Raw genomic sequence first — 14653 nt, 5'->3', positions numbered from 1 at the left:
CATGTATATTATAAGCCTTAAATGAAATCAGGTACCTACACTAATTAATCTTAAATATCAACAGCAAAGAAGAAGACAGAAACACCTTAAGTTTGACATAAATTGTACAAATTCAAATATTTTTCATGCTCATCATTTTGCTTGGATTGGCTGCTTTACTTAGCCTTTTGAAGAGTGATCTTTGCTGATATAGCCTAGAAGCAATAATTCTGAATGTTCATTCAGTTTTCAAACAAAACAAATGATGACATGGTTTAATCTAGATCTAAAACAAGTTCCTATCTTTCGTTATATAAATCAGATTTCCCGCGATGATCGAAAACGAAAGTAGAGATGTGCAACATGGCTTGGTCAATCGAGTGATTTCTATTGACTTTATTGATAAAGTTGTGAGCTTCTGTGCTTTTAAAGACGATGTCAAATGTTTTCATCTAATTCTTAAAAGCTGTATCTCCTTTTTCATGGCAGGGATGTTGATTAATTTATCGTAACCAATGTAATCACTGGTAGTCTTGTTTTGTTGTCGTAGTCATATCCGTGCTTGAAATCTATGTACAAAAAAACGTTTGTATGATTGCGAGTCAAATCACGCGATATCTAGCGAGATTTTATGAGAGTGGCTTCTAAAATGGATACCCAAGCGAACCAAAAAAACTTTAGATGCAGTTTTTGTAGAAAAGCGGTAGATTTCTGAATTAAATCGGTAGGCGGGAGATGGAGTGAAAAAGCGGTAGTCTCCCGCCTAAATCGGGAGAGTTAACATGTATGACATTGAGATAAAATTATATGTAAACAGCATCATTTCATACAATGTCATAAAAAAGGTGTGCAATGCACCATGCACCTTATAGTTTTAGCAATTACATATCTTAGGTACTTTTCTGATTTACCCATAATTTTTTTACACCCCACGCCCCAGATACACTATATTGCAATTTAAATGCACAATTTCTCATTTTCCAGACATTTCACTATTTTGATTTTAAATGAAGCTCAGATACTTGAGCGATAGTCCATGCATAAATACTATTTTCAAGCATCCAGTATGTAACAGTGAGTAGCATGCCTATGTGGACAAATACTAATACTGAGATGGGCAAATGAGAAAGTTATGGAAATTAATTTTCACTAATACTTCTACTACAGTTGTTTATCTATGTGTGTATGTTGAGATTATATTTAGGTTCATGCATGTATTTCTTGCACCAAGTACATTGATGTGTAATTTTTTACATAAAATTCACTTTTTTCAGCATTGTAAGAAAATCTCAAATTTTTAATATGTACAAATTATAAAAAAATGATGGGAACATGTGTTTTTGGGGAGGTTTGTCTGTAGTTCTTAAATATCCTGTACATGTACTTTATCGACTTAGAAAAATTCCAATTATTTGCAGTTTCCATTCACTTTCTTTGCAGAGGTTGCACATATTGAAATGAAATTTGGTATACAGATTTATCTTAAGAATATCTTTGTCAATTTCTGTTTTGGGTTCAATCGAGCCATTTTGGATAGATTTAAGCCCCTGGGACTATGAAAAATTCCAATTATTTGCAGTTTCCATTCATTTTCTTTGCAGAGGTTGCACATACGGAAATGAAATGGATACGATCCTAGGCATTTCTGACAGATTTATTTCCCTTGGACTTTGAAACATTCCAATAATTTGAGGCAAGGGGAAATAAAGTGTTTAACAAACATCTCTTGTTTGTTTTTAGCTCACCTGAGCCGAAGGCTCAAGTGAGCTTTTCTGATAACATTTTGTCCGTCGTCCGTCCGTCTGTCTGTCCGTCCGTCTGTCTGTCCGTCTGTAAACTTTTCACATTTTCGACTTCTTCTCAAGAACCACTGGGCCAATTTTAACCAAACTTGGTACAAAGCATCATTGGGTAAAGGGGAGTTTAAATTGTTAAAATAAAGGGACATATCCCCTCGCAAGGGGAGATACTCAAGAAAATACAAAAATAGGGTTGGGTCATTTAAAAATCTTCTTCTCAAGAACCACTGGGCCAGTAAAGCTGAAACTTATGTGAAAGCATCCTGGTATAATGTAGATTCTAAATTGTTCAAATCATGACCCCCGGGGGAAAGGCGGGGCCACAATGGGGAATCAAAATTTTATATAGAAATATAATCTTTGAAAATCTTCTTCTCAAGAACCACTGGGCCAGAAAAGCTGAAACTTATGTGGAAGCATATGGTATAGTGTAGATTCTAAATTGCTCACATCATGACCCCCGGGGGAAGGGCGGGGCCACAATGGGGTATCAAAGTTTTAAATAGAAATATATAGGAAAAAATCTTTGAAAATCTCCTTCTCAAGAACCACTGTGCCAGAAAAGCTGAAACTTTTTAAGCATCCTATATAATGTAGATTCTAAATTGTTCAAATCATGACCCCCGGGGGAACATGTGCCACAATGGGGAATCAAATTTTTATATAGAAATATAAAGGAAAAATCTTTGAAAATCTTCTTCTCAAGAACCACTGGGCCAGAAAAGCTGAAACTAATGTGGAAGCATCCTGGTATAATGTAGATTCTAAATTGTTCACATCATGACCCCCGGGGGAAGGGCGGGGTCACAATGGGGTATCAAAGTTTTACATAGAAATATATAGGAAAATCTTTGAAAAATTTTCTTCTCAAGAACCACTGGGCCAGAAAAAGTGAAGGTTATGTGGAAGCATTCTGGGGTAGTGTAAATTCTAAATTGTAGGAATCATGACCCCCGGGGGAAGGGCGGGGCCATTATAGGGAATCAAAGTTTTACATAGAATTATATAGGAAAAATCTGTGAAAATCTTCTTCTTAGGAACCACTTGGCAAAAAAAGCTGTAACATATGTGCCCATGGAAGGATCATGGGGTAGTGTTGATTTCAAAATGTCTAAATTATGATCAGAGGGGTAGGGTGGGGATGTATTATGTATAACAAGGGGGAAATCTGGTAAAGAACAGAATGGTCAAAGCTTCTCAGGTGAGCGATGTGGCCCATGGGCCTCTTGTTTTTTTTGCTATTTAGAGAGAAAATGAGTACATGTGCATGTGTTGTGCTTATGAGGTTTACATAGCTTCTGTGGGAAAGAAAGTACAGGCAAATGCACCTGAGATTACCAAATTCCGACCTCCCCCCAAGAGATTTAGTTCACCCAGAGATTTACAGGCCAAAAAAGAGCTTTTAAATTTTTATCAAGATAAATGATTTCAATAGTACATATGTCAACTCTAATCATATATAATAATTAGAAGGCAATCTATCACCAGAATTTTGGTGCTTGCAATCAAATTTTGCAATGCATGTGGTTTACATGTACATGACAATTTTACAACTTTTTAAAATCATGCCCTAGTATCACATGCACTGTTCCACTTAAATTTGAACTTCAGCAATTGTGTCAGACAAGTTTTGACCTTGACCTTGTCAAAAAAGTTTGTAAAGGTCAAAACTGACCTTCAGCCCCCCAAAACAAACTGCTAAATCTAAACTTGCTTTGATTCATTCACTCATGAGTTTCAAGTCTTTGCCAACAAACTGACAAAATCCTGCTAAAATACCTGGCTGCATTGGCGCCTTTGTTAAAGAAAAAATAAGATTGAACTAAATTAAATGTTCAAAACAATTTATTATTATAAAGGACGGAGACTTGAATGTAAAAACAATAAACATCAAATACAATAATTCTGAAATAAACAACTTCAACAATAAAACTAGAATAGCTGATCTAAATGTAGAGATATGAGCAAAAATATCTGGGAAAAAAAAAATCACATATCTATACACTGACATTCTATATCTTGGTCATGGTTGCAAATGTAAAGGCATTCAATATTTCAAACTATGTATATTAATTTTAATATGTTATTCAACAACCACATTCAGATTTAATAAACTTCAATCCTTACTACAGTTAGTCTTCAGTAATTAAATTCAGTGATTTGAGGTACATGTGATGAAAATCCTAAAAAGTATTAACAATTAATGTCAGTCTACCGTTTAAATCTTCACAGTACATGGATTTCAAGTTTAAATTGACAGTTTGTGTCTGTGATTTCAATTAATCACAAAAATTACAGTTCATCAAAATAATTTTTCTTTCAGTATATATGAATACTATAAGTGCATGAATATATTTTATACCCTGGAAAATTTTTGAATATCAATTATGAATAAATTCTTTCGTTAAGTACATGACCAAAAATTAATAGTACAATATATTAATACCTTATCATCATCCTGATTTTGATGGAAAATTAAGAACATGTGAAACAAAGTTTGAACTTATTTTCCATAACTTAAGTTTTATTTCAAATAAACTTTTGAGGCTTAAAAACAAAGTTCAATGGAAGAACATGGGGATATTCACCAATTATATAATTTCAAAACAGCATGTAATGGTCAATTTAGATCCTGAAAAATAAACGAAGAGTGACTAAGTTTTAAAGTATGTTGCATATGTCTGTAAGATCTAAGAGTCATTTTCATCTGCAAAGCAAAATTTTACCCTGAATAAATGATTCCTTACTGAAGTCGCAAACAGATGACTGTGTTTATCTGAGAGTAAGGTGTTAAACTGTTTCTGTTTTTAAGTCAAGGCATTAAGTATTTACATTATGACAAAACAACACTTAGTTAACACTTTCCATGTGTCAATGCTAAAAACCTCTAATGAACTTTGTCAATAATGTAACCAAGAAATGTAAAAAAAAAAAATCAACTTAATAATCTGCCATGCACACAGCCATCCCCTCCCACCCCCTGTTAGTCTGTTACCATTAAATTATCATATTAAAAGTAGGGATATTTTGTCTAAATACCAACACAATAAATAAACTGCAATATCCATTTGAAAATATAAGGTGCATAAAAAGCTTAATTTCTTGTATAAAATCATTATTTTCAGAGGCAGGAAATTAAATTATGTGCATGTAATTAAACATTTTAATACTGAAAAAAAAATTCCCATCTTTAATGTATACAAATAAAAGTTAATATATGAAAATGAATATAAAGAAATAGGTGATAAAACGTCTTTTCAACTCAATTCAGATTTTATCCCCCCCCCCTTCAATCCGTACTCCCTATTATTTTTGGAATGAATATACACTGCATGTATTGAATTAATGGAAGACAGGATGCTCATATCACCTTATTCAGAATTCAACCTTGCTGATCCGTTAATACTCATAAATTTGTTATTATATTTAGCAATACTGTTTTTTTTTTTTGGTTTAAAATTATTGGTTGTGTTTTTAAAAGTAAATACCCATTCTCCGAAAATTTTCAAATGCATATGAAATATATGAAGCAAATGCAGACAGATTATTAAAAATCACAAGCATGAAATTATGAATGTATTTATGTAGCTTTTATATTGAAGATGATTAGAGTACAGGGACTGTTCATTTTCTCTAACAAAATATAATAAATACCTAAAGGAATATTTGAAACAATCCAGGTCAAATACGCATCAATTTTTCTACAGAATTGTTTTCAATGTCTCTACCTTAACTAAAGACAAAGTGTATTAAACCCTCATTGAGTGAGTCATGGTTTGCACATCATTATATGATTATATAGAAACATACTTTTAAAAAACAAGTATTATAACTTTGGCCTGCAAAGCTATATTCATTAAAAAAATCATGACTAAAATTATAAATTGGTGATTCCTTTTTTTACTAAAAATACTCTCTGAAAAGTCACTATATTCCTTTTTCTAAAAGACCAATAAAGAGAATTTCTGGGGGAAAATAGAAATAAATAATATCAACAATAACTATATAAAATAAATATATAAAAAAAATTGGAATTCTATACTTTGGGTGGTTTTGGTGTAAATATAATACATGCTCATAACAATGGTTAATTAAATGACTAGTTCAACACTAAGACTTCCTTTGGTTGGTTTGCTTCTCAATAAATAGCCAGAGACCTATAGGCCACAACACTCACCTCCAATATTTTATTTTATTCCTATACTTAAAAGAAAAAAAAATAATACTGCTTCAATACTAAGTAATCTGGATTTACTTTGTGTGATAATTTGATCATTTCAGTTCTTACAGATATTTTTTTTTACATTTTAGGAACGCCTTGTGAATCTCCAAACTATAATAATCATATTGTTGCCCAAACTTAAGAAGTTTCTTAATCTCATTTGCATTACCCTCTTGGCATTGTTTATGTACTCTGAATACACAGCACTTTTCTTAATGCAAAGAACTATATGCGGTATATTGCATATGTTTGCCCCCACAAAAGTCAAATTTTGAAAACTTCCTGAAATGTGCTGAATTCAATAAATTGTACGAGAAATATAAGTTAACAGAAAATATTATAGTTCCAGAGCAGTATAGTCACAATTTCTGTTTTTATGACGTCACAAACTAGTCCCCTTTTTCAAAATTTCAACAATTTAAGTTTAGTTTATAGAGCGCATGTGTGTTCAGGAACAATATTGACATATTTCATTGATATTATCATTCTACACATTATATCAAAATATTAATCCTGAACACACATGCGCTCGGTGACTTTTATTTAAAATATCGACGAAATATGTACATTTTTCTGGAAAATTCATAAAAAACTGAAATTTACGTCATATTTGTGACGTCATTACGTACATATGACGTCATTACTTATGAAATTATTCAGTGCTTTGAAGTCAGCATATACTCCCCTGTTTAAGGACTTAATTAAATATTACTCCATCAAAGTTTGATTTTGGGGGGCAAATGTTGGTTAATACCGCATATAGTTCTTTGACTAGAAATGGTCCAGTTGTTCCGAACAGCAATCCCAAAATGTGTACATGCACTTTCAGATGGTGAACAGAATTTTGATCAGAAAAAAAAAAATGGTTGAACTTTCATCTGAGATGAGTGAAAAAATCTCTCACTTTATCCTCATTCATACAAATTAATTAAGAATACACAAATTGTCATAAGGACCATAAAAACAAAAACTGTATTTTGTCAACATTCTCCAAAAATTATGCCTACATTTTAGCCTCAGAGTGAGTTATACATAAGACTTTATGATACATCCAACAAATTGCATGATCATACTTTTAAAAAAATAAATGGTTCAGTTATTGCAATAGGAGACAATACTAAAAACAAAATAATCTCTATAATGACAAAAATTAGTCTCACAAAAAGTACTGTACATAAAACTATGATGGAGGTAAATGAAGATGACAACAGTAACGTGCTGTATGGAGAGCAAAGCCCATTTACAACAAGTTGATGATGAATAATTGATAAAAACAATTTACAGAATTATTCATTCTTCAAAAAAAAAAATCGTATCAGAAAAGTAAATTGGTTTTGTCGGAGCTATTCTGATTCTAACAATGGCCTCCCATGCCTGTTTTATAATGGTATTTATATTTAAATTAATCAAGGCTTAGTTATACATATTTGCAGGTGAATAATTAAAAAAAATTATCACAAGAAAATGTTAAAATTTTCAAAACTTTAACATAAAATTGCCCTTCATTTAAAATCATACAAATAAATGTATTATAAAACATCACAAATTTCATAATGATAATTCATAAGTTTCTATTTGTGGAATGTATTTAACTAAAATAAATATATGCACACAATTCAGATTGTTGAAATCGTATTTATATTCACATATTGCAAAATGTTTGCTCTTTTGGCCTTGAATTATTCTAATTATACAGATTTAAACTATAATCCAATGTCAACAAAATTTTTCTCCAAAAAAAAAAAACAAAAATAAAAAATAAAAAAAATAAAAAAATAAAAGGGAGATCCTTTAAACTTCAACAGGACAAATAAAGACCTCTAGGGCCAGCAAGACACTTAGGACTTCAAACACTAAATAAAGGATCAGCATGGCCAGACCCAGGATTTTGTTCATTCTCCATTTACTGGCAGCTATTGAGACGATGACGGTGATTAACATGATGAAGAGGAGAACAATGGAGCACACCATTCCCGTGCTGTCCACGTCGATTGGCTCTTGGAAGGCTGCCGCATACAGTAACCAAGGAATTGGAAGGCTGAAAAAGGACAAAATATTACATGCAGCAATTTTTACATCGTTGTGGGTTATGAAGTTCAGTTTTAATGTTAACATTGTATTTAGATAAAATATTCTTAAGTTTTTTCCCTAAAAAGTTTATTAACACATTCATTATCTGTGAAATCCCCCACCACCAGTTCTTTTGTTTAAAAGCAAATCAAAATCATTTAAAATTCAGCTTCCCATGCACTGCTCACTTTTTTAAATTCTGTAAAATGCCTTAATTTTTCAGAAGCACATATCTTGTGAGACAAAAATTAACAGTAATGACCTTTCAACTAGACAATTTTATAAAAAAAAAAATAATAGCCATATTATCCCAGGAAGAGTTCTTTCCCTTTATCAGAGGGTCAATGAACCTTAACATGTTGGTTCCAAAAATAACTTGAATAAGAATTTTAGTCACAAGCTTATTTTGTAACTGAAACTTCATATTTTTGAAATATGAGATAATATTACCCCACTGTGATGTCAAAGATATTGCTTCCAACAGAACTAGAAACAGCCATGTCTCCGAAGCCCTTCTTGGCCACAATCACACTTGTTATTAAATCTGGTATACTGGTTCCTGCTGCTAGGATAGTAAGCCCCATCACCTGAAAGATTAGAGAATAAGACATAAACCCATTTCCATGTTTCAGCGTTTTTTTTTTTTATGTTTATCACATACTTCATAATAACTATTAACATACATGTATAGCACAGATTAACTTGATTATTACTGGATAGGGTTAACTGTATCAAATTCTGCGAATTTGAAATTAAATACATTTGTTTTTCTTGCTTATAATGTAAACAAAAAATATAAAGGCATATTATATTATTTTAATCTATAGGAGGTGTGACAGAAATCCATCAGCTATTGTGACATCAGACTTATTGAATAGGCAAAAACTTTTATTTATTACCAAGTATGTTATGAAAATATTGACCATCTATTTTGATCTTGTTTCTCAGCACATGCTACAAGTATCTTCATCTACTACACATGAATATATCCAAAAACACCTTTCATTAAAAAAAACCTGGTTATCAATTTTATAAAGAATGATCATGAACTAACAGCGAAAATACCAAGTGTATTAAAGGACCAAATTTTTTTCTATAATATCAGATTTCGTTTATTTATAGACTTTCTCTTTCTTGGTATACTATTACGCGTACTTACCACATCACTTAATCCGATGGTCTTGCCCACCGTGTTTGTCCACCAATTCATCAGATACGAGAAAATGGCAATCCACACAATGCTCCCAAAAAACGTACACCAATACCACTTCTTCTTCTCCTAAACATCAAAAAAATTCTTAATTTAGTTCGGTGAATATCAGTCATATGTTACTAAGAATTTCAAAGGTGGACAGTAAAATATTAAGCTGATAACCAGTTTTTATTCTATTTTTTTGTGAGAGTGGGAATCCGCTAAAAGATACAATGATTTTTTTTTTCTTTTTGAAATAACTTAATCCCTGATATAAATGACAGGATCTTGAAAGACATATACTAAATACATAAGCTTGATTAGCACATATCAAGGCTACTTCATTACTAGCATCTTTGAAATGTACTGCTCTCGGATCCCAGGCGTATAATTAAAAGGATTGGTATATAAGATCCTTACATTTAAAGGATAGTCAGAACTATAACAATTAACGAGTCAATTTTGAGGTTTTATAAGGTCAATAACTTATGATTATTGATTTATGAATATTAATAAAAAAAATTTAGTGATGCCATGAAGCACCTTTTGATATATGTTACTGATTGCAGCATAACAAAGAAGAGGATAACGCTATATCTGTCGATATCTGCATGAGGACAAGAAATCTGGACAGGACAGAATTACTTATGTGCACTTAATAAAGCGGGAAATCAATCGAATGCTGAATCTGTACACATCTGCTCAGTCACTTGTGGTCAGTTGACGCTGGACAAACCCAATTATCACAGTGTATTGATTCTACACACCTGTTCCCACTCTGAGAGCCAATGAAATACAATCACATCAACCATTTCCTGACATAGTTTTAAATCAGTGACCTATTTGTACAAGAGTGTGACATGATTCTTTGGGGTTTTCGGTTGCGTAAATTCACCATCTATAACTAATGTTACCTTAAATTGGACTATTAACCTGACAGGAATGAAAATCCAATAATAGAAGGTAGTTTGTACTATTATCAAAAGAAGGGACACTAGAAGGGCCAAGATGATAAGAAATTCAAATTCTCCAGAGTATAATCATAAGGTTTGATGGAACACTGAACTATATGTAGATGTCCAGCTCTTAATTTGGCCAGCTTAAATGTTGTCTATACTAACAGTTAGAATATTCTATTAGAAAGTACTGGTATCTGTAGCTTAATACCTCTCTCCGGACATCAGGCAGTGTAATCCACATGGGGAACACTAGAGGGGCCAGGAGTACGTATGATATCCTACTCCTCCAGCCCTTAGGCCAACTTAAATCTAAAGGTTCCTCCTCTTCTTCCAGGGTCTGAAATCAAAACAAGTACATCGTTTTATTTCTCAATATATTGTTTTATAGTTACTTATGTTTAATGTATACTGACACGCAAAAGAAACGCAACAAGCAGTAATCTACAAACGTTTGATTTTTTTTTATCTTATGATTTTTAAAAGCGAATAAAGTAAGGCTTTACTCACTTTTCAGAACATCAGAGATTTGATAAAAATCATAAATGTTTATCTGTTTACTTTACTAAGTAAAATATGGCTGTTAAAACACCCCCCTTCCAGCCATTCAAGTTAAACGTGCAAGACTGCCCTAAACAACAATTTTAGCTTAATTTCTACAATACAATAGGTTCATTAATATCGAGATCTGAGCGAAGGTATTATTCTTTGGTATATTTAAATGCCCGTTTTTCAGATGATTAGGTCGAATTTTCTCTAATTTAGAGCAGTGAAGCCACCCTTGGACTTCCGGTACAAGGACTGTTCTTAATGCATATGATACAGAAGACCATGTTGAGGCGTAATGTACTGGAATTTCGCATCAGCAACTCTCCATCACCTTTACATTGAAATTTTCCAGCTAGAGCAATGGAAATGCGTACATAAGCCATTTTCAAGTAGACTTAGCATCGTTAAAGAGAAACAAAGGGAGAGTTTATTTTTTGAAATAGTGCTGCATTACTTATGATGAACAGTAAAAAACACTTTAAACTCCTTAATAATGTTTTGTTAAACATGCAAATTTTGATTTCTTTAAGCAGACTCAGACTTGACTTCCGGTTATGGTATGGAAATCATTCAACCGTTAAATTACCGATGTTTACCAAATTGAAGACATTCATAATTTTAAGATACAAAATTCTTTACTTTACATAATTATTTCCCCCAAAAGTAGGGTGTTGCGTTTCTTTTGCGTGTCAGTATATTTATTGTGAACATCCCTTCTTATTGTACATTTACTTGTATACACTAGTGATACTTTTTTTTCCAAATTAACCTTTATTTTGTGAGTTCCAGAAATTTTCAAAGCATACAGTTTGGAAAAAACCAAAGACAAAACATGGAAATGTAAGACTGGCACATGGAAATCTCTCTGTTGAAAAATGTAAGAAATTACTCTCCATTTAGGTAAAGCTGGTCTACAATAATTCAATTATGACCACCCCCACAGCTCCTGACCTGTACGTCTGACGTAGCTCTATCCTCTGAGCCAGAGGCCGTGTCTGGGCTTTGTTTAGCGACGCCATCTACCGTCAACAGGACCCCATCCTCGGCCCGATTGTTCTGATCGATGGCCCGGCCGTTGGCCACGGGCTGACCCGGGTCCTTGCCATTGGCCTGTATGGTGTTATTGTCTTTGTCTACGTGGACTCCATTTGGGTCATCCGTGTGGGTCGTTCCTATGATGACCTTTAAGGTTGCTATGGCATGTAGGTGCATCGCCTTGTTATGAGGTTTACCTGAAAGAATGTCGGTTTATTATATTAATACCTTAGGCAATATAGTGCTAAAAGGCAATAATCATATTATTTTAGCAGTTTGTCTGCTAATTCAGTCCACACACAAATATATGATGTGCTTATTAACAATTATACACTAATATATTATACAACAGGTTATAAGATGTTGCCTGGATAAAATTTTCAATATAATTAACATGTCTGACATAAAACATGTTCAAAATAATTATCTTGATGTACGAAAAAAAAAATGAACATAAATTCTTGGTTAAAAAAAATTCACTACATAAAATAAAGGTGTTTAATATATTATATAAATAGAACTGAATGTTCTGTTTATCAACTAATCATATATAAAGTCTCAGTTAACTAATAATAAACAAGAGGACTGTGGGCCTTAACAGTCACCTTAGAGTATTTTTACATTGTCTCAAAAGCTGTCATTTATACAGTGGAGATTCATTATTACGGTGACGGTTTTATAAGATAGAATGCTTTTTATGTTGTAAATCCAAAGCACAAAACCATTTCTTAACAAATCTATACAAAATAGGCCCGTTTATTATTTTGTCAAAAAATGTAGTAACTAAAGTCATAATATATTAGAAGTCTCAATTTGTTGTTAAGCTGAGAAATTGTGTGGAATATAACACTGCTATTGTAGAATCCTGCTCAATCAAACACTAATGGAATAGTTATGAATATTGACTATATGTCTAGCTGCAGGGATATTACCTTACCCATTTTGAAAGGGATGATTTTTCTGGCATTTGATATCACTGATGCAATGGAAATAAAATACCATGAATCCTGAGGAGCTTGAGGGCTTAGAATACTGTATAAGTGGAAATTTTAGCGAGACGCAAATTTAGCGATTTGCCCATAAAAACTGGTGTTTTATTTTTAGCGAGATGTAATTTTAGCAATTCTAAAATGCTCACTAAAGAAGCTTTTACAACGAAAATGCAATTAGTTTTTAGCAATATTCAATTTTAGCGATTTGAAAACCCTCGCTAATAATGCCAAGATTAAATCCTCGCTAAAAATTCTGTTTATATGGTATATATTTATGTATGTTGATGTTGACATGTTATATGATATATTAATTTTTTTCCTTTTCTGAACATTTGATACAAAATTAATGGAAGTTTGTTTAACAGAAATTGTGATATATGCAGAATTACGAACCTGTGCAAAAATGTACAATATACTGTAGTCTGAATAAACTTCCATTAATTTTGTGTCTAATGTTTGAAAAAGGGAAAAAAAATTATTAATAATGTCAACATCAACATACATATATAATTCTAAACCCTCAAGCTTCTTAGAAGTAAAGGACAGCATTTGTTTCTATTTGCATTGAGACACTGATATCATTGCATGAAAAATCATCCCTTTCAAAATGGGCTCCATCCTCACAGCTAGTCATGGACTATAATAATTCATAACTTCAATGTTTGATGGAGCAGATTTCTATAACAACAGTGTATTCCACACAATTTCATAGATTTTTCCTCCAGTTCTTATGGTAGCATTATCCTGGCTTTATAGAACTAACTAAATCAACATTAATGAACAATCAATATTTCTCCTAAATATTAATTTATTCTTACTGTCTTTATGCATCGGATCTATATGATGAATTATAAGCTCCAATATTCCTGGCCGGAAGTGATTTCCTCCGGAATGTAAGATTGGCACACTTAAAACTCGTTCTGGTTTCTGAAATAAACATGATACTTGTAATTACAAATACACACGATACTATTACAAATACCTACGAAACTATTATTATAAATACAGTCAAATCTCATTATCTCGAACTTGATGGGACCAAGTAAAATCTTTGAGATATTCAATGATTAAAGATATCGACAGTAAAATACTGAAAGAAAAAGTGGTTAGGACTTCCAAATCACTTTGACATATCCATGGTATTCGAGATATCCATGTTCAAGATATCGAAGTTCAACTGTATATACACAATACCATGATTACATACAATGTACATATCAACAATACTGAGATTACAAATATCAATTTACATTAAAAAATTCACACTCTTTGAATATATGATTAAAATTAAAAATATTGAATCTTTTTAATTTTGGATGATACCAACACAAATTTTGCTCTATAAACAGAGACTAATAAGAAGAAAGTGTCATTTACAATCATTGATTGCAGTGATACCAATGACGAAAACTATCCACCCCCTCAAAAAGTGATTCCAGTCATTCCAGTATACTAAGATATATAAGATTTCAATTAATTCCCATCATGAAACAGGATAGCCATAAATAAACCACAGAGTAAAGATTATGATTGAAATAATAACTGTATATACAAAGATATGAACACAATGAAAAAAAATATGCAATTCTATCCCTTGTACGAAGGAGAGGCAAACAAGTAATTGTTATATTGTATACAGGGTTATTTTCGCCCCGTGTTATTTTCGCCCTACTGAATTTTTAGACACTTTTGCCCCGTTTTAAATTCGCCCAGTCATAGTTCTGTTTAAGAAATTATGCTGTGTAATTTGAATTCACCCCATTTTAAATTCGCCCAATCAAGGAGAGGGCGAAAGGGGCAAAAATAAAACGGGGGCGAAAATTTCTCTGTGTACAGTAATTATCAAGGACAACTCTATT

The 14653-nt window shown here is 32.2% G+C and overlaps 1 protein-coding gene across 2 annotated transcripts in view; it reads right to left on the bottom strand.

The window, feature by feature from the left end:
• Positions 1–7668: 7668 nt before the first annotated feature.
• Positions 7669–14653, bottom strand: part of LOC134250687 (sodium/potassium/calcium exchanger 2-like) — a 36566-nt gene continuing 29581 nt past the window's right edge. For both annotated transcript variants that reach the window (XM_062733053.1, XM_062733054.1), the window contains 6 exons: positions 13613–13721; positions 11719–11999; positions 10430–10558; positions 9230–9349; positions 8521–8657; positions 7669–8038 (listed from right to left, as the gene is read on the bottom strand). In XM_062733053.1, the coding sequence (XP_062589037.1) occupies positions 7792–8038; positions 8521–8657; positions 9230–9349; positions 10430–10558; positions 11719–11999; positions 13613–13721 (1023 nt within the window). In that variant the 3' untranslated portion in view covers positions 7669–7791. The remainder of the gene's footprint in view (positions 8039–8520; positions 8658–9229; positions 9350–10429; positions 10559–11718; positions 12000–13612; positions 13722–14653) is intronic.

Source organism: Saccostrea cucullata, unplaced genomic scaffold (genome assembly GCF_032062105.1).
Source record: "Saccostrea cucullata isolate Sc308-1 unplaced genomic scaffold, CSIRO_AGI_Scuc_v1 ctg10, whole genome shotgun sequence".
Taxonomy (NCBI): Eukaryota; Metazoa; Mollusca; class Bivalvia; order Ostreida; family Ostreidae; genus Saccostrea; species Saccostrea cuccullata.
The sequence above is the reverse complement of the archived record's forward strand: the minus strand, read 5'-3'. Positions and strand labels throughout refer to the sequence as shown.